At 43.2% G+C, this 21,269-nt stretch overlaps 1 protein-coding gene across 2 annotated transcripts; it reads left to right on the top strand.

Annotated features, from left to right (window-relative positions):
- Nucleotides 1-616: 616 nt before the first annotated feature.
- On the top strand, nucleotides 617-19,987 carry gabra4 (gamma-aminobutyric acid type A receptor subunit alpha4). Of its 2 annotated transcripts, none has more exons than XM_040174664.2 (9): nucleotides 617-1,057; nucleotides 1,196-1,314; nucleotides 2,765-2,832; nucleotides 3,053-3,273; nucleotides 3,757-3,839; nucleotides 5,974-6,117; nucleotides 6,641-6,793; nucleotides 14,182-14,438; nucleotides 18,050-19,987. In XM_040174664.2, exons 1-9 carry the CDS (start codon nucleotides 963-965, stop codon nucleotides 18,581-18,583), a joined length of 1,674 nt encoding a protein of 557 aa, XP_040030598.1. In that variant the 5' UTR covers nucleotides 617-962; the 3' UTR covers nucleotides 18,584-19,987. The 2 variants fall into 2 exon arrangements, with proteins under 2 accessions (XP_040030598.1, XP_040030597.1); XM_040174663.2 differs by having other exon boundaries at nucleotides 18,047-19,987.
- Nucleotides 19,988-21,269: the final 1,282 nt, after the last annotated feature.

Raw genomic sequence — 21,269 nt, 5'->3', positions numbered from 1 at the left:
CAAAACTAATCAGGAAAGCCAGTGTGGTGGAACTCAGACATCTTGTTTATCTTGCGAAATCTATCCGCACTTCACCTTCAGAGCCCCACACACACACACACACACACACACGCACACGCACGCACACACACACGCACGCACACACACACACAGTGAAGGTCTTGTGCTTGTCCCAGGTGCAGAGAAATATGTGAAGCAGCATGTGGCTTGCCCCAGTTCCTTTACAGTACCTGTGTGTGTGTGTGTCTTTGTGTGTTTGTGTGTGTGATTGCGTATTGCGACAAGACTGACCCATTTGAATCCTAATACAGGCGCTCAGCAATAGAATTGTTCAATGTGGTTCAACATCTAGGCAATCTAGGCTGCCAATGTCGTCACACAGCAGCTGATTGATGCTGGTGGCGGGGGTCAAAGGGCAAGCGGAGTGCTGCCTCTGGCAAAGTGCTCAAATAGAAGTCAGGAAACACTTAACATGCTGTATTTGGGTGTCAGCGAGATGAACAAGACTAACTCCTCCCTTTTTCAGTTTTGACATAGGAGGAGGGCGAAGGGGGTGGTGGTCAGAGAAGCGACTTGCTTGAAATCCTTTTCAATGCAGTGCAATCTGTGTCCTGCCCAAAGCAGGTGTGCGCGGGAGAAGGAGAAAGCCAACCGAGGGCGGGAGTTAGGGAGAGAGAGGGACGATTGTTTCTTTCTCAAGATACCAGCAGCAGCAGGTCGGATCCGGACGAGAGGTGACCGGCGCTGGGGTTGAAGGTGTTTGTGTGCGTGTGCGCGTGTGTGTGCACGCGCGTGAGAGAGTGAGTGTGCCCGTCTGGAGAGACTGCAGAAGCGGCTCAACTTGCTCGCTGTGCGCGCTGCTCGGCCCTCCCCAGCGCCGCCGCGTCCCTCCGCTCCTGGTCCCCGGGACACATGAGCGTCTGGGTGAGATGTGAAGAGGCTTGAAAGTATGGCATGCAAAGATGGGTTCTGCCAAGAAGAAGAAGAAAGAGAAGGCGACGGTGATGGAGCCCACTTTTATTCGGATCCTTCTCTACTTTTTCTGTTTGGCGACTTGGTGAGTCCCGGAGAGTCGTCGCTGTCCGCGGTGCTGAAACCTCCCGCTCGACACTAATGAGCTTTCACCTCTCCTCTCCTTTCTTTTTTTTTTTTTTTTTTACGGTACCCTGATCCTTCTTCTTCTTCTTCTTTATAGTGTAAAGAAAATCTCTGGACAGACAAAGAAGGATGAAAGGATCTATCCGGAGAATTTTACGCGCATTTTGGACCGACTTCTGGACGGATATGACAACAGGCTGCGACCTGGATTCGGGGGTACGTATAGATTTTTGTCTTTTGTGACTCAGGGTGTCATATGGAAAGTACAAACAGCAATCACACGAGATCCACCTATTAAAAGGGAACTTGTGCATAGGATCTTAAAACGTTAAGTAATAAACGCGCGTATGAATATTATCCACCAAACAGCCTTTCTCTCCAGATGACTTCACAGATTATATGTCACTGAATATTTTTTTTGTTTGAACTGTTTTTTATTTGACTTTTCATTTGAAACCACAAAGTGCAGTACCATAATTGAGCACCACGTACACTCTTGTATTTGCATTGCCTTAAAGGGACAGTTCACCCCAACATCTAAAATACACATTTCTGTTCTCACCTGCAGTATTATCTATGAGTTCCGATCGTTTTGGTGTGATAGTTCCGGAGATATCTGTCATACAACTCTCCCTCACATTCTAATAGTGGAATATATTGGCACATATTGTGCTCAAAGCCCCAAAAATGACACTTTTTCAAAAATGCAGTAGTGTGTCAATTCAGAGTCCATAGAGCACAACAGGCAGGACACACATTTCAAGGAACAAACAAGACATCAGAAAGATGCTGGACCTAAAGGTGTTCATTAAAAAAATGAAACTGCTGCTGGAATAAAACACCTTCTTAGTCGTTCGGTAGAACACTATAGGCATCCTGAGTCGCTCGCTGAAGCTCCGGTTACAGAAAAAAATCCACGGACTCCAAAACGAAGAGGAGAAAACCTGTTTCATTAATTTTGAACTGTGAACTATCCCTTTAATTCAAAAATCTGCATCATATGCTTATAAAATCTTTCAGGCGCTCGTAAGCAGGAAGAAAACGGCAGAACTGTCAAAAGCAAACATATTTTTCTCTCTCTGTGTGGGAGACTTGCATCACATGGAACATGTTGCTTTAGTATGTAACAACAAGCGCAATGGTTTAGATTTGATCCTGTAAGCCTGGTTGTTTTGCCTTCGGAAGAGGGACCAGTAAGCTTGCACGTTTAAGGGAATGTGGTTATGTAACCAGTGAGTGGTGTGTGTGTGTGTTGCGCAGCAAACGTTTAATGCACGGAAGTTCAAGTGCTAAAAGTAAGGATTTGGTTTTCCGGTATATCGTGTCTCAATGCAGGACATGTTAAGAACCAGCGTCCTCCTAATGTATATCCATGCGCCGAAGCTTTACTGATAGACAACAGTCTGCCTCCACATTCATTCACTTGTTAGAGAATAAAATCAAACAGGATTATGCTTTCACATCTTTAGAGCTTCCCCAGCCCCCACTTCCATTGTGCAAAAGCACTACAGCTCTGGATAAGCTATTGCACAAATTGTGAGTTTGATGGGTCTGATGTGAGAAGTGTTTAAGACTGGAGGCTCACTGATGCTTCACCGTGACATCACAGAAGGCTTTCAAAACATAGTCAACCGTGAAACCTTTTTCTGTTTCATTGGATCGATAGGACGGGTGACTGAGGTCAAGACAGACATCTATGTGACCAGTTTTGGGCCTGTCTCGGATGTGGAAATGGTACGTACCCTGATATCCCTTTTAATACTGCCAATCCTAAGTTCACACTAAGTTCAGACAAATCTGGTTGTCACAGAAGAGCACGGGGAAAACCTTCGCTAAAACATGAGGTTTAAGCCACCAGACCCCCTTGGACATGCCGTAACCATGGACCGGTATCGCTCCGACCCACGTGACCTATTGATGTTTGTCTTGTGTTCGCCAATGTCCCGGTCTCTAGGAGTACACAATGGACGTGTTCTTTCGGCAGCAATGGGTGGACCGGAGGCTGATGTATGAGGGACCCATAGAGATTCTGAGGCTGAACAACCTGATGGTCACCAAAGTGTGGACGCCGGACACCTTCTTCAGGAACGGGAAGAGATCTGTGGCTCACAACATGACGGCCCCCAACAAGCTTTTCCGCATCATGAAGAATGGCACCATCCTCTACACCATGAGGTACAGTAGGACACTCCATCGTCACACAGACCATATCGGGATCAGACCAAACTTCTCCTAATGGGCTGTGCCTTTTACCTTCTTCTTTAACACTAATGTCTGTGAAATGGGATCTTTGCCTAATACTATATTTTTGCTGTGTGTAACAGACTTTGTGTGATTTAAAGCGGTTGAGCAGATTAGCTGTGAAGTCGTTGTGTAAACGGATGGAGCTGTGTGGAGGCAGTACAGAGGCTGCCACAACCTTCCATTCGATGTAACAGAGACATAACTGCTTCTTTTCCTCTTTTTTGTGAGAAGGGATTTAGTGTGTCACAGTGCTGATGGGTATTTATGTCACATGGAACAACAGCAGGGCTCTGTAGCCAATCGCTGCGATTTCTCTACTGCTAGTTAACAGCAGGATATGCTTACATTTAGTGTGTGTGTGTGCGTGTGTGTATTTGTCCCTTTACTGAGCAACTTTTCTCTCGACTGCGACAGGTTAACCATCAGTGCCGAGTGTCCCATGAAGCTTGTGAACTTCCCCATGGATGAACATGCGTGCCCCCTCAAGTTTGGAAGCTGTAAGTCCTGTGTGTGTGTGTGTGTTTGTGTGTGTGAGTGTGTAATACTGCAGCGCCTCTGAAAAAGGAGGTTAAACACAGGCCTGAGAGCGTAAAATGTATCTACTGCTTGACCTTTGACCCCCCTACAGAGTATAATAAATGTAGAAGTTGTGCAATTTTGTCCTTCTCAGACAGGAGGCACGTGCAAAAGATGCCATTTACACAGTGGGAAAAGACAGCTGATGGTGTTGGGTCCACCGTGCGTGGTGTAACATGAATCACTAACGCCGCTTTGTGCGTGACTCCGCATTGTGGCAGCTGTGAACAAATAAACCGTGTTGCTGGGAAGCCCCCACGCTGCATTGTGTGTGCTGCGTTCCCCTTGTGCGGTGTCACAGGAGACCCGGCGGGTCACTTGGCATTACTACCTGTTTAGTGTCGCAATTTGCACGTAATACACAGCGGGTAGTTTTTCAGAATGTGTTACCCTCAAAGGCTGTTGCCTCCATCTCAGGGAAGTCTGCTGGCTCCGTCCGAAATCTGCCTTTGTTCTTCTAGTTGTGCACAAACTCAAGTGTAAAAGCAAGACATTTTTGATTGTTTTTTTCAGAGGATATATTCATGATAACAAACAGCACATGTGGCACATTTAGTTGGAGTTGTTTGAGAGTTTATGGAGGTGTCTGACAGAAGCCCGATCACATGACCGTCATGAAATGAAACACTCGCTCGGTGGCGAGAGGAGAGCTGAGCACAAAGAATCCTAATACTAATAATGAATATTTAATTGTTCACTGGGAACAATGGAGTGCTGGCTCAGCACCAGTGTTCATGGTGGATCCCACTGGTCAGCAGAAACAACTTATCTGAAATAAAAAGAGTTTCTCGGCTCCGTCTTATCGGAGAAGAGCGGCGATTTGAAGATTACATCTGCAGGAGAACGGGAAGGGAAAAACCCAGTGTGGTGACATTGCAGAGGGCAAATTCACATTTCCCTGTTATTGTCATCTACTGCCCCCCCTCCCCCCACACTCTCCCCATCCATTGTCCTCCTCTCACCACCCTGCGCTGCTGCTGCTCGCCTCCAGTCAGGTGGAAGCGACCATGGATCTGATGTGGCCTGAAGCGAAGGAAAGGTCATAATCCCTTCTCCTGCCTCAGGATAGCACAGACCTATGCAGCTATTTTCCGTAGCTGAGATGTGTATGCGTGTGTGTGTGTGTGTGTGTGTGTGTGTGTGTATTTATGTGTGTGTGCCTGGCCTTTCCTCCTTCCTCCATCACTCTTTCTCTCTCGTTCCCTCTCTCCATCTCCTTTTTCTGTTTCTCCATCTGGACTTGGGTGGCGTTTCACTGCGTGACACACCAGAGGCATTTTGTTTTGGCAGCACAGTTGGTATCCTGCCGATGCCGAGTACCACAGGGAGTGGCAAGCAAAGACCACCGCCGTTTAGACCGGCCAACCTGGTTAGGATGCATGCAGCTAAACACTGGGGGGAAAAAAAACCTTAGCATTTCAAATACTGTGACGTCAGACACAGTGGAGATGCGATCTGTCGACGTGATGCACTAGCGAGTGAATAAATGACAGACGGGCCCTCTAACAACTTTGACTGCAAACACTAGTCTCAGCGGGTCGGACAGAGTGGAGAGGATGTCGTCATGTATTTGTCTATCAGCAGATGCAAGGCAGCGATCGTCCTCATAAATTAAGTTTGAAAAGAATTGAAGGGCCATTCTGGCCCTTAAAGATGAATTAGTCAGCGGAGGGTTTTAGTGTCCTGTGATGCTGCTTCAGAGGCTTTCCACCCACACTTAATACAAGTAAATACGTCATCAAATATTATGATCTGAATGCGGTTCCCCTCGGATGTAAAGTTTATAAGTGTCTTTCCGCCCCTTGTTTTGGTTAATCGCATACGAATGTAGCACTTTCTTATATTATTAGCATCCAATATATTCTAACTGATCTAACATCGGCTGGGAGAGACATGAAGAGACCGCTTTTCTCTCTCTCGTTTTCCCTTCAGTTCTCCGTCATTTCCCCTCTAAAATTAGGAAAATAGCGTTAGGATCACAACGTGTTCCTATTTACAAGCAGGGAAAGCAAGTCGGATAAGAAACTATCAAGGTTTCTTGCTGTCTGCCCACAGATGCCTATCCTAAGACAGAGATGATCTACAAGTGGACCAAAGAGCCTCAGCAGTCAGTGGAGGTCCCTCCTGAGTCCTCCAGCCTCGTTCAGTATGATCTCATCGGACAGACGGTCTCCAGCGAAACGATTAAATCCATCACGGGTGAGACATGTTTGTCCTCCTACCAGTTTGTCTTATCACGTGAAATGGCTTTCTTTGCTTGGAAGATTGCAAAAGAGTGTCAATTATTCCTTTTTCAAGAACAGATGTTTCCATGTATTATACTGTGTCCAGGAGGTGGACTACCATGTCTAGACGGTATTTTCCGCATGAATGACAGCACAAACACCGTAGAAGGGCAACATACTCCGTTGTGCCTCGACCAGCAGACGGTACCAGCCTCTTTAAATCAATCTTGGCAGCTTCATGCATTGAGGCACTTTTGGATAAATAAATACTGAAGGCTTACAAAAAAGATATTATCTGCAGAAAGTTGGCTGCCACGTGTCCGTCTGGGTGAAAATGGACGCGGTCGCTAAAATATAGAGGAGCTACAAATAAAAGCCATCAAAAAAATAAAAGGCGACATCTGTTTGAAGCTAAGTCAAAGTGAAAATCTAATTTGTCAGCTCAGAGACTTGAATTATTTGTTAATCAAACTAGTTCCCTTTTGTTGATCCTCCAGGTGAATATGTGGTGATGACGGTCTACTTTCACTTGAAACGTAAAATGGGCTACTTCATGATTCAGACGTATATCCCCTGCATAATGACAGTAATCCTCTCCCAAGTGTCCTTCTGGATAAACAAAGAATCGGTCCCGGCACGCACAGTCTTTGGTATGTAGACCTCGCACATCCCTCATCCTATGTTATGTATTTTTTATATCACTCCTGCTGCATGCGCGTCTCACCACTCTGCCCTAGAAGGTGCTGTCACGGTGCAAGGTAATTAGGAATGTAAAGAACTGCTGTGTTTTTTCTGCTCAGGATTGCTTCATACAATGCTAATTCACTGATATTTGTTTGAAGACTTTAAGAGGTTTGAAATGCTGGAATAAACAGCTGACAGCATAAATCATTTTGTCATCTTCTAAGCTTAGACCAGAAATAATGCTGCTTTTGGTTCTCAGAAAGTGAATGATACAGAATCTTCTCTAGTAATATAAATTCAACTCTAAATGGGTTTAATCTCTTGTAAAACCGTGATACTGTTTAAGGTTTTGGGTGTTGCTCGGCTAAGCTAGCTGCTAGGCTAAGCTAGCTGCTAGGCTACTTCCATCTCAACATCTACCCTCCGCGGCACACGGTCTGAAGAGGAGAGCCACTACGCAGCCAATACACGCTTTCTGAAGTGATTATTCATAACTTGTATTTAGTCTTTAGAAAAAAAAAACTTTTAATCGCGATTACTTGCGATTAATGAATTTCAAGATGTGCGATTAGTTTTTTAATCTATTGACAGTAACAATAAATCATAATAATTTAATTTCCTTTCTTTTCACAGTATATACACATAATACACAATATTATATATATATATATATATATTTTCTTCTATGCATTTATAGACATCCCCAAAAAGTGATCACATTTTGTGAGCACTTTGCTCCAAACAGATAGTCCCAGATGCAGTTTTGATCAAAAGTATAATAATGAGACTTATTCATTAACATACGCGTAGTAATGTTGTTACTTTGGCCCCTTAATTAAAAAAATCAGATCAATGTGATCAGATCACACTACACTAATATGATTTGTATGATAATATGAACAGAATTACATTTTAATGGTGGCTAGTGGTTGTTTCTAACTTGATTGACCCTTACCCAATAACTCAAAGATGTTCTAAAAGTCCAGACAATTAAAGCTTAGAAATACCTAATATATTATAAATATGACAATAGTGGATGAGAAAAATCAGTTCTAAGTATATGTTTAGAGACCATTAAGGTAAGACACATTAAATAAGTCCCGGATTTGTGCGTAAAAACGTTCGCACACACGGTTAAAGGACAGATTTGTACGGGTTTGTGAATGAGGCCCATCAACTTAAGCTAGTTAAGTCATAAGTAGGTGAAAGCGACACACAGAGCTGCTGATGCTGGAACAGTGTGACTGGCTGTTATAGCCCAAAATTGCAAATTACAAATTTGCCTCAGAGGGCTTTACAGTTTGTAAAAATAAAGCTCCCTTAATACATCATAAAACTGACTGTGTTATATTGACTAGAATGTCAGTCAATAATAATGGTGTGGACACTTGTCCTCCATTTCAGAAGTACTTGTGAGAGATCATCAGCTCGTAGCAATATTTTGAAGAGGCAATTTTAGTGAGAATGGAAGACAAAACGTGAGTGTTGGTGGTAATTAATGATTGTTGCAGCAGCTTTGTGACATGCCTGTTTATGATGCCAGAAGTATGTGACGTCATTACATGAAAGTGGTCTGTTAGTGAAAAAGTCTGAACATTTGAGCGTTTTCACTTGGTCGGTGTGCGTGGCACCACGGCTACCTATGGCAGGACCTGGTGTTCATGGTTCTTTCGGAGAAGGATTCATTTTAACAATGTGACAGCCATGCGCTATGCAGGCATAAAACTTCACAGGTGTGTGATTGAGATCAGGACGAAGGCCGGTGGGAAGATGGATGCGTTGGTGTCAAGACTTTGGCGCCTCAAGAAGGTTTCTAGTTCAAGATGGTTTTGTTGGTTTCAGTGAAAATGCACCACTTTCTAAAAAGATTTAATGATTATAACTGATAAGCTGCCACTTTAGCCACATCAATTCCATTCAAATTGTGATACAATTATTTAGTATCGCCCATAATCACAAATTTTCTTTGGAGGGCTTTATAGTCCGCACACATGCAACATCCTCTGTCCCGAAACCTTAGAGGAGACCTTAGAGCAGGATCCCTCTCCCGGGATGGACAGAATGCACGTAATGAACAACGTAGAAGACGTACAGTACGTTCAATTCATACGACAGAATGTTTGAAATACTCAGAGCAGTAAGGCAGGTGTACGGCAGGACCACTGCAGGGAACCACCATCAGACATAACCAGCATCCACAGAAACTTGTGGGGAGGGAAAGCACAAAGACTTCCAGTGAGAAGCCAAGTTTTTAATGTTGGTTTACGAGACTAATGTTATTAACTATAAGCGTTATCAAAGAGGAGTCTCCGGACTGAAAGTAGAAGCTGGTTCCGCAAAAGAGGAGCTTGAAGGCTCTGGCACCCATCCTACTTTTTAAGGCTCCAGGAACCACAAGTAACCCATGGAGCACAGCCTTCTAGTAGGCATTTTTGTATTATAAGCTGTTAAGACAGCGCTTGACCAGGTTTTGATTTTCCATTAACAATGACAATTGAGTATGGTCTCCAAAACGAGTTTATGCTGTGTTTTCTGATAACATCGCATAAAGGAAGCAAATACATGGTAGATAAAATTTAACCAAGTACAGAACCCTGTGGGACGCCGACAAATGTTCTTGTCTTCGTATTTGCACAATTCCCACAATACAAAATAAAAAATAAGCAAACACGATAGAAATAAATGAATACCACTGGGCAGGAAAATACAAAAAGGCAACTGGGCTTATTCATTATAGAAAATCAGCCAGTCAGTAATTAACTTAACTTTGAAGTTGAACTTGAGATGATCAAGGATATTTCCTTCACCTAAAAGTGTCTTATACATAAAAATACAAGTTAAAGAAATACTAATGTGATAAATGTAAGAATGTTTTTGAAATAAAGGAGCAGTTGAGATGTAGGACTGAGATCGTGTTGACATCCTAACAAACTGTTTCTAGAAGACCAACATTCTTTGCAGAGAAGTAGAAAAAGTACTGACTTAGGCTTCAACTTAGGCTTTCATCAGTAATTATTCCTAAAAACATTGTAGATGAAACTAATTTCCATTAAATCCTTTAAGTAAGATTTGCCACTAAAATTTGATTTTTTGATATTCAAAGATAGCTCATTTAACATGCAGAACAGGTATTGGCTTCCATAATCAGTGAGTTGAATTATAGGAAAAAGGCTTTTTGAAACATTGGACAAATCAGTGATATAAATTAGGAATAATAATGGACAAAGAATGGACCCATGACGCCGCATATTAGTCTATCTTTTGTTTGAATAACAACCTTCAACACAAACAAACTGTCTTCTGTTGGTGACATAACTTTCTAACCATTTGTATGCAATGTCATGGAATCCATATTTATGCAGCTTTTCCAATTAAATATTGTGGTTTACTGTCTCAAAGCCTTTTAAAAAGTTCTATGAAAATAGTGCACATAAATTCATTATTGTCCGCTGCACAGATAACTTTATCAACAAGGTAAAGTAAAGCCATTTATGTTGAATGATTTTCACAGAATAAGGTGAAGATGTGAACAAGTGGCTGCAGCATCGACTGTTAACCATTACCTGTTTGACAAGAAATTCTGAAATGTTGTGGTGGCCAGCCGAAGATGTTTTGAGATCATCAATTATATTGCTTATTTCTTGAATATCTGGGGGAATAAAATTTGAGATAGTAGAGACATTTATTGGAACAAAATCCAGTGGATTGCCGTGACAAGATGGAATATTGTTAGCTAAATCCTGAAAAATTATATTCATTCATTACATTTTTGAGCGATGTCAAACCGTTTGTCAAGAGCATTGTCACCATCCAACAAGGCGGAAGGAAACCCGTTTGTAGTCTTTTCTCTTTGCAACACCTGATTTATTACGTTCCATAGATTTTAAGAAACGTTATACTTACATTTTTCTTTTTTGCAGTCCTAAGGGTATAATCCTTTCTGCAGGATTTATATGCACCGTTAGTCAGAGGAGTAGGAGTTGAATGATATTTTCTGTACAGTTTATTTTATGTCTTCAGTAGCTCTCTTAATAGCTTCCTTTCCCTGGCGGTACAAGTAGGGAACCACATTGAAACCAAAGTTAATAACTTTCATGAACTTCTAATACGTCAAATCCGCGTTATTGACCATCTACCCATGAAATACTGGTAAGAAAATCTTTAAATTTAGAAATATTTGATTTGCTCATAATTATTTTCTGTATCATATTCTTAGTATGTTTAGCTCTCTTAATCTCCATTACAGAGAATTGAAAAATGGGAAAATAGTCGACCAAGTCGGAATACAAAACTCCAGATTTGGTCCCTTCACTGTGATGTTATCAATCAAAGTCACTGAATATTCCGTAACTGCTGTTGCTTTATGAATAAGAGGGAAAAAGGATGCAGAGGAAAGAACATTAATAAAATCCCCAGCATGTAGTTGATTTTTAGAAGGTCTATATTGAAATCGCTTTAAATGTAACAAAGTTTATCCTCATCAGGTCAAGAGAACAACCTAGACTGTCATTGAAAACTCTGATGACAGTCAGGTGTGGCAATAAATGGCACCAACAATTACATTTTCTTTCCACCAGTGGCATCAGAGAGCTGTAAAAAAACAGATTTCCACCTCATCCCTCTCTGATTTCTAAGTGAGATCATACCTAATTTTAAAATCAAAGTCACTATGAATAACTAGAGATACTCCACCTCCAGACCTATTCCCCCTTACATGATGAACGGCGTTGTATTTTGGTATTTTATAGAAGTCTCTTAAGTCCTCCGTAAGCCATATTCCTGACAGAAAAATCATGCTTCAGTGAGGATAAATGAATTAATTTGTCATAATTGCTAGAAAGACTTCTTATATTTAGATGTATTCCATGGCAGAGAAAAACGTAAATCATTAAACTTGGTTTCATCATAAAAACTAATGAAGAAGTGATGAAAAAAATGTAAATCAGGATCACAAGGGATCAAAAGGTCTGGCCTTCCAGATCAGATGTGTTGTGGACCATAATGTATGTTGAGAATCATGAATACAGATTAAAACAAGATCTAAAAAAATGCTGAAGTTGTAGGCCTGAGCCCCTTAAATGCTTTATGTAGTACAGAGAGTTTATCCTGTAGCCTTAGAAATCTGACCACAACGGGTCGGGGGATCAAAGCGTCAGACTCCATGCAACATTTTTCAAACCTACGGCCGGTGCTGCCCTGCACCTGTAGACTGACTCTCATGTCAAATTGGAGCACTTCCCCTTATATTATCATAACAACAGGCCTTCTTTTGGCTGCCATCGGCATTCAGTCGGACTGTGACAGCACACTGAATCACTAATGACCCAACAACCAGCTCGGATCATGCTTTTGTTGCTGGTGACACAAACACACACACACACTGCAGTGTTGCCTGTATCCAGTCAGTGAGCCTTTGACACAGTGTGTGTTTTGGTTGGCAGTGCAGTTTGCATATTAAGCACAGTGTGGCCCGCAGTCAAAGTGTCTCTCGGTTCATAAACGCACGTGGCGATCAATGTCGCTCTCATTCGCCGACTAACGTATCTGAGCGTCAGGCTGCGCGGCGCCCGCCTCTCGGCCACAGCAGCACATCTGCTGTTGTGCCACCAGTCGAGCCTCCGAGCCAGAGGATTTCCGCCGCTGTCTGCCGTGTGTGAATGTGAGGTTGGGATGGGAAGGGGAGGGAGAAAGGGCGGTCGGTGTTAGGATTTCTCCTCTTCCTCCCCGCAGTTTGGACTTCCTGCCTCAGTGACTCAACCACGGTGCCCCACTAGGAGCGCGGAAGATGCCTTTGTTTTTTAGTTAAAAAGCACACTTTTAAGAGCCTTGTTAAAAGCATTTGTTTCCTTCAATATGTGACGAGGCTGTTAAATGATTTCTATAAAGTACAAATAGCACTGAACATTGAACAAAAAGGGCTCACTTGCTTAAAGGGGAGGTGTCTGTGTATTCAAGGTCCAGGCTGTAGAAATACACATAACTGTGTTCTCATTAGTGTATAATGTCTGATGTGAGGAATTGTAGTAGAACGGACAAAACTAACCTTGGCTCATGTCAATCTTCTAGACCAACTCTTACATACATACATACAGTGCATCTGGAAAGTATTCACAGCGCTTCACTTTTTCCACATTGTGTTATGTTACAGCCTTATTCCAAAATGGATTAAATTATTTCTTCTACACACAACAAACCATAATGACAAAGTGAAAATTTTTGCAAATCTGTTAAAAATAAACGAAACATAACATGTACATAAGTATCTACAGCCTTTGCCACGACACTCAAAATGTATCCTGTTTCCACTGATGATCCTTGAGATGTTTCTACAACTGGATTGGAGTCCGCCTGTGCTAAATTCAGTTGGTTGGACATGATTGAGAAAGGCACACACCTGTCTATATAAGGTATCACAGTATGACAGTGCATATCAGAGCATAAACCAAGCCATGAAGTCCAAGGAATTATCTGTAGACCTCCGAGAAAGAATTGTATCGAGGCACAGATCTAGCGAAGGGTACAGAAAGATTACTTTCTGATACTTTCCGGATGCACTGTATTATATGTATTGCCCAAAATCTGAAGCTATTCATCACAGTGGCTTCAGAGGAATAAGATTCTGTTGTCTGTGGATCCTGTAAACTTTAATTGAGATCTGGCATCTGTTAGAGGTAGTTAGAACAACGGAAACAAAACATCGCAGCTATATGCAAATTTATTATATCTATGTTCTATTGTCTTCTGTTTGCTAACGTGGACAACAGTGCAGATCCACCACGAGGAGTAAACCTAGAGATTCGCCGTTAGCTGCAGTACAGTAGGAGATTTACCGTAAAGCTCTTGGGGGTGGAATATCTTTTAAAACACATCAAACATAGAGCTCTAAAAACGTTATTTGTAGGCCATGCAGGCTGAAATGTCCCCATTGAGTTAAAAATACCTCCTTTATAATGTTATGGTATGTGAGGGTTTACAGCTTTATCGCTGACCCCTTTTACCCCAAAAGATTCATGTAGGTGTAAATACTGTGTACACGTCTTCCATTTCAGAGAGCTAAATATATGTTGGTTCATTATCCCCCGCATCCGTTTAACGACATACGCTGATGGAGAGCAACATAATGTACACGGGTTATTGAACACTGTGCAAATGATCTTTAGCACCATTTACTTGTCAGCTACATGAAGGAAACCTCTTCCAGCGTGTTTCATTCCATTTGGTGTTTGATGTCATGCATGAAAAAAGACATTTCATTGGCAGTTAGAGAGTCAGTCTTAAACTAGAATATGTTGTGTGTCCATTACCCCTTCATGTTTTGATATTTGATATTCTCCTGTCTCTGATGCCATCGAAGGCATCACCACTGTTCTGACCATGACGACACTCAGCATCAGCGCCCGCCACTCCCTCCCCAAGGTCTCCTACGCCACCGCCATGGACTGGTTCATCGCCGTCTGCTTCGCCTTTGTCTTCTCCGCGCTCATTGAGTTTGCCGCCGTGAACTACTTTACCAACGCGCAGATGGAGCGCGCCAAGAGGAAGCCGGCCAGATGTCCCCCGGTGCCCCAAACCACACCTGTCAAGGTCAAGGACACGCAAGAAGCGCTGCAGGTAAATGTTGGCTTCCCTCAAAGTTGCCGTGGCGAATAGTCTGATAGCACTCCAATAACAGCGCGTCCCGTTTTATGTGCCTACGGCCTCTGGCCTTTAGCCCAGACTTTTGAGCGACCTCGAGTGGGCCTGCCTGAGGACCGTCGGCTGCGCTCTTGCTCATGAGAGCAGAGAAGATTTGAGCTATGGAAGCAGGACAAGTCTGATCCCCACAACCTGTATCTCATAATTTTTTAGAACTGCAAATCGGAACATAGTTTATTTCAGTCCTACACATGGTCATAGTGTTGCTTTCTCCACCCACAGTGATGTTTGATTATGTGGAAAATTGCTACAATTTCTCTGGGACAATTTCTCCAGTGTTGTTCGAAAAGGTCAGAACATGAATTCCGTCCACCCGATTACACGTGTGATTGGTCTGTCTGTCGCAGGGTGAGCGTTGCCCAAAACAATAAACAAAACAGTCTTTATTAAAATCTCACTTACCTAACCCGCCCAACAAAACAAAATAAAAGTACAAGAAACTTACCCAACTCCCTAAGCGTTTTTTTCACATTTCCATTGTCGACTCCTCACCGCGCACGGCAGTGTGACAGAGACGTGAGACTACCCCCCCATCTTCTGACAAGTACGACAAGTGCTCCTCTACCTCTTCTACCTAATTCTCTAGCGGCGGACACGGAATCGACAACAGTGGCTCACACAGTCTGTTCCCCTCTGGGCTGTATGTGGGTGACACCACAGTCTCCACAGGACATACACCTGACCCTTGGACTGCAGATGGCATGTCGGAGTTATCACAGGAAAAATAGAATTTTGGCATGTTGACATGGCACACTCAATGTTTGCTTTCTAACCCTCATTTTGAAATTCCACGTCACTACATTGCCATAATCTCCTATTTCTGGACCAAGTTAAAACAAATCACATTAACAGCATAGCAGTTGACACATGGATTGGATCAGAATTCATGAATATTACGCGGCGCCATTTTAAAGCTCCCAGTCAGATATAATGAACGTGTTACAAATCAACTGCAGCAAAGTATATGTTGCTACACTAACTCTGTTTTGACACATATGGATGTGAAAAGAAAAGGGAGAAGGGCACATTTCTTAGACTTCATGTTCCTCCAAAGAGCCAACACAGAATATATAGACCTACTGTTCGCCAATCATAGGAGCTGACATAACCCGGCAATGCATGTCAGTTTTAAACCCACTACTTTAAGTTGCCCCCCTCTAGTTCAAAGCCCAGTGCGCCGTTATCAGGCCCCAATGCGGTATTCTGACAAGAGCCCTTCAGTGGATTAGGAGGTTGCCACGGCAACACAGCCGGGGGCATCTGTATAGGTTTCAGAAGGGCTCTGGGGGAAAGAATTAACACTCTTTTCCTCGAGAGCAGGTCCTGTTGGCTCTAATCAAAGGGCTCGGCATGAGGGCCCTTGATAAGGCCGCAGATTGACGGGTCCAGGCCCGTAGCCCTTGACCTCCACTGTAAGCATACTCATACACACACATACATGTACACACGTCACTTGACATAATAACACCCTTTCAGCTTCAGCGGAGGGGGTGGGTGGGGCGTGATAATTCCTGTAAACGCTTCAGAACCAACATCAACTCTGGAAGGATAAGCTCCTTTCACATCACCTCCCTGTGCAGTGCCACCTACTTTCTGTCCTAAGCTTGTGTGGAATGAGTGAAGGCCAAGGGCTGATTCCAGATGAAGGCCAACTGGGTCAGGGGCACCGTAATCAGATCAATGTGACGAGGTTCACGTCTCCTGCTCTGCTTTTTAATAGAGGGGAGAAAGTGAATATGTACAGTACCTCGACGACAAAACGCTTGAAAACACGAGGCAGACGGGAGGAATGTGATTTGTCACACAATTAATCCTCATTAACAGTTTCCTTCCCCAAGTCTTGCTCCACATCAGCAAATCAGACCAAAACTTTCATTTGAAATTAATATCATCATCATCAGTTTGTTAAAGGCGATGGTCATATATTTTTCTTTTTATTTGATCATGATATAAAGGCTTTCCAAACACACTTCAGACCATGAAGTGACTCTTGAACTTGAAATTCAGCACTTGTCAGGTCGGCAGTGCTTTGTGAATATGTGGACATAAAGCAGAGTCTGAGTGACGCTCAGACATGGTTCTAAAATTGATGTCATGAACAATGTCTATTTTTTTTAAACATGACATGAACACCAATTGACAATGATAATTATTTGGTTATTAAAGAAATGTGATTAAGATTAGTGGGACATCTTATGAAAACCAAAAGTTACCAAACTGTTTCTAAAAGACTGTATCAATGTCAATGCTGTAAAGTTACAATGCACTAATATCGTCCCCTCTCCCCTTAGTTACTGTTACTATGCTTGCTTACTTTTAAACAATGTGTCATTGATGGGTCAAACTAAGAACTGGAGAGGGCTGCCAAAGTTAGGTTCAACTGAAGCTCACTGTAATACAAAGCCACGCTAATGTTAGAGAGAACTAACTTTGTCATTCTTCACATGTTCACTCTTGCTCTTTTAGTTTTGGGAAGGTCAAAAAAGACACCTAATTTACACATACTTAGTATTCTAATTAGCTCCGTCCCATGCACTACCTAGGTCCAAAGCTGCGCAGCAGAGTTTTTGTGAAGGGCTGAAGCCAGCATGTACCAATACCAACACAGCTGTTATTAAAGCAATAAGGTACGAGAGGCTGTACTTTATTGTAATTGTAACAGTTCGGGGGCGTTATTAGGCCGGCAACCCTCGAACAGTTACATTATTGAAGATAAAGTACAGCCTCTCGTACCTTATTGCTTTTATAATACGGTTACCAGTGAAATTACAATTACCCAAAACGCTGTGTATCTCATTTCAGTAGTTGTAGAGAAAATAGTCCCCGTACGTGCACGTAAACAGCATCAGGTCACGCACCATCTCATTCATTCACATCGCTGATGCCGTCCACCTTAATTGTCTGGTTGCAAAAGCTTGCATTGCCTGAAACCGATCATTTGTGGGATTTCTGGGGGGGTTTCGACGTTCGCCACCGAGCTAAAAGCTAAAATGTCAACTAAGGGTCGCACAAAAGCTAACCTGTTACTTTGAGTGCGCAGTGATATGGAACGATCGGGTCAATGTGAACAGCAACTGTACATTATCGCGCAATAATGTACTCCCCGTGTCTCACTCTCAACCACTTACAACGCTGGATTTCATCTACCCGTATTATAATAGATAATATTGGCAGGTGGATTTATTGTTCAGGTTCTACTGTGGAATATGAGCAGGAGCGGGGTTGCACCAACTGGTCATTACTAAGCTTGGTGCTAACTGCTAAATTGGTCTTTGTTAAGACCAGTCTTTAGAATGGACTTGCTGTCACCAAGCAAGCGTAGTGGTTAAGTATAGTCTTAACTATTCCCAGTTTCATCTGTGAACCGTCACTTTTACTTCAGCATACTACCTGCAAAATGCATGGAACATTCTGTTCAAATGTTTTGCAAAATAATCCACATTATTGGCGCGGATAGAACAATTTGAATGTGTAAAGGCCTACAGACTTAACTTTATCAATACTGTTTTTACTCCCTGTCTCAGCAGAATCCCGACAGCAACGGTAACCTGAGAAAGCGCATGAAGTACATCTCCCATCTTGAGGCCAGCAGTCACCAGAGAGCCATGTCAACCACCAACATTTCGGGCGTTGGCCGAGCGAGAGCGCTGCAAAGTTTGGCCGGCGGGGTCAACGGCAGCTCCTCCACCCTCTCGCGCTCCAGCCCCAAGTCCGAGAGCCTGCTTAGCGTGGCCTCTTCTTCTGCCCAGCTGGTGAAGGCCGCGCCCCAGGCCACGGCATCCACACCGGACGTGATGGCGGCCACGCCGTGCAAGCAGAACGCCAGCTCCTCGTCCCTGCAGCATCTGCTGGGGCCCAAGCTGGAGCGCATCCAGTTGATGGGGAACAAGCTGGAGCCAAAGCAGACGCCGTGCTCCCAGCCCACGACCGCCGGCATGGGTGGAACCAGCAAAATTGACAAGTACGCAAGGATCCTATTCCCAGTGTCCTTTGGTGCGTTTAACATGGTCTACTGGGTGGTTTACCTGTCAAGGGAAACCATGCTGGCTAAAGGGGGCTAGACTCTGCTCCGGACAACAAGCGTAAAGACTCTTTCTTTCAACAGAAAACCAGGATTATGGAAGTTTGCAAACAATTAGAGGAAAGCTGTTTGCCGAGCACTTCCATATCCAGGAGAACACATTCATTTTATTCTTCCTAAGATCCTTGAAACAGCAAGTATCGGAGCAAATCAACCAAATTAGAAATAATTGACTGAACATAAGGAAGAACAGCTGCAAACCGGATGCAACGGTCCTCCTTATATCGTGCTGCGTTTGACTGTTAAAAGGTCTGCATTGGCTTCAACTGCCTCGTGATCTCTTTTGGCCTGCAGTCAAGATAAAGCTTGGGAGTTTTTCATTTTCCTATTTTTGTACCCTGCAGCTGGTGAGATGTTCAGATGCGTTCACCGCCTCCCCGGAATAAACTGCACCAACGCCATGTATTATGTGATAAAACATTCATATTTAATGATGACGGTGACCATTTCAATATTAAGACAGGTTGCTTCTGGTGCAAGCAGGCTCGATGATGCAAAGTTAAATTGTTTGAAACAACAAAGGGTTGGTGCATTTGATTTTCTTGGATTTTCCATTGAAATCCTGAATGCAGGCCAAATGACTGTCAAAAATGGATTAAATACTTTGTAGATAGTGAAATATCAAAGATGAAATTCTGGATGACTTGAGTTGGAGGTAGAAAAAGCCAGTGATTGTTCTAAGCTTCTTTCCGGCTACAATAGTTTGCCATAACGTCGTGAATAAAGAGGAAAGGGGAGCAACACTATCAGTTACAAGATCACTGCAGCAATAAAGCGGTGAGTCCGCTGCTTGTTAAGTGGCCATGTTGGCGTGTCAAATGAAGGAACATGACTGAACTGTTCATCAGCTGCTCCACCAGGGTGGAGACTCAGGAGCTGACTGCTGTCTTGCCCCTCCTAGATTGTGTCTCACAGATGTCAACTGCTTTAGGTTTAACGGACAGTAGATATTTCACTGCATCCTGAAGTTTATGGAGCAGAGGCCAGGCATGTAGTTTGAATATTATTATTATAAAGCTGAAGTGGAACCCCATCACAAACACATGTTTGAGATGAGCGAAGCCAGTTTTTTTTCTTTTAAAGCCCAAAGTAGGACAGCCGCCTTGGAGAAAATCCCCTATAAAAGAGTGCATACCTGCCACATGTGAAAGACATAACTGGAAAATATTTTGCTGAGAGTTAGTATATGAGAACACAAATACTTAAAAAAAATATATATATACATACATATGTCTACACTAAATATAGGGCACACTGGATATGGGGTAATCAATAGCCTGCCTTTATGATATCCAGAGAAATGATGGCCAGAAAACAACAACTGAGTAAAGATATAGTGGCGTTATGTCTATGTGAGTAGCTAATAAAGTCGATGTGCCTCAGGTGTGTTGTTGGTTTCAAACTTGACCAGGCCGGCAGCGCACCGCTTTTAGTGCACGTGCGAGCATGTTGGCGTGTTAGTGGCGCTGGCTCGCTCATATGGCGGTCCCGCCTGCAGCACTCGCCCTCCAGTTCGCTCTCCTCATGCAGTTTCTGCCGGAGTTTGCGTTGTTAGCACCATTAGCCTGAGCTAGTAGGTCAGCGGCGGCCATGTTGAGCGCCCTTAAGAGGAAATAGAAATGCTCCGGTGCTCTTAATTAGCATGTTTTCAAGTTAAATGAACTTCTCTAATTTGATTCTAAGTCAGCTATCAGAAGTTTCAATTTGTTTACAGTCAAAGTACACTAACTGTCTGCTTGCTGTAACGTTAGCTTCATTTTTAGCATTGAGACGGATGTTCTAATATAGCGCTCAACAAAAAAAGCAATGAAACCCATTCACAATGTAAAATTTTTCTTTCTCCCAACTTGATTTTTTTCCAAAATTCCGTTGATTTCTGTGGGGACAAAAAACGGCACATTTCTACCCTCTGCATAGTATTAGCCCAGATAACAGTCACCGAAAATAGCCTCCAGTGTGGTCAAGACCGTGGGCATTCTCGCCCGCCGCTGACTTTCATCGATGAAGGAGACGGCTGATAATTGAATCTTTGAATATGTGAAGGACGTTATTATCTAAATATCCCTAATGTGTCGTCAGCTATATTGTCCTCCCTGCTGTCCCCTGTCACTGTTCTGTCACTGACCGGGAGAGGTGAAGCAGAGGGTGAATTGTCATTGAGAACCTTTGTCTGGATAAATAACCGGTCCCCTCAATTCTCTTTCCTTCACTTATCAACAACAGAACTTTAGAAAACATTAGAAGACAATTAACAATATATTAATCACCATATATATATTCCCCACAAATAATATATTTCCTCATGGCCCTAGTTTATTATTCCTCGGTGACTGTTTTTGTAAGCTGAAGGTTAAACAGCCTGTGTATGAGCTCAGCTCCGCTGCACACCGGCAGAGAGAGACGCCTGGTTGCCTGTTTTCTGGCCGCATGATCACGGTTGTTGGCCGTCGTCGGTCGGTTAGTCCAACAGGAGTTATGACGTGGGGACAGACGCGTGGGGCCGGTGGACTCACCTCTGCCAAACGCAGTTGTGTTTGAAATTGATCTCTGCCATTATTGCCTCCCTGTTGCCCCCCCCCGCCCACCATCCCTCTCTCTGTCTCTCACAAACTGTGCACCAAATGTATCTGCTGGTTAAAGAACACCCATGTACCAATGAGGAGCCT

Source organism: Gasterosteus aculeatus, chromosome 4 (genome assembly GCF_964276395.1).
Source record: "Gasterosteus aculeatus chromosome 4, fGasAcu3.hap1.1, whole genome shotgun sequence".
Classification (NCBI taxonomy): domain Eukaryota; kingdom Metazoa; phylum Chordata; class Actinopteri; order Perciformes; family Gasterosteidae; genus Gasterosteus; species Gasterosteus aculeatus.
Note: the sequence above shows the minus strand (reverse complement) of the source record. Positions and strands in the feature narration are given on the sequence as shown.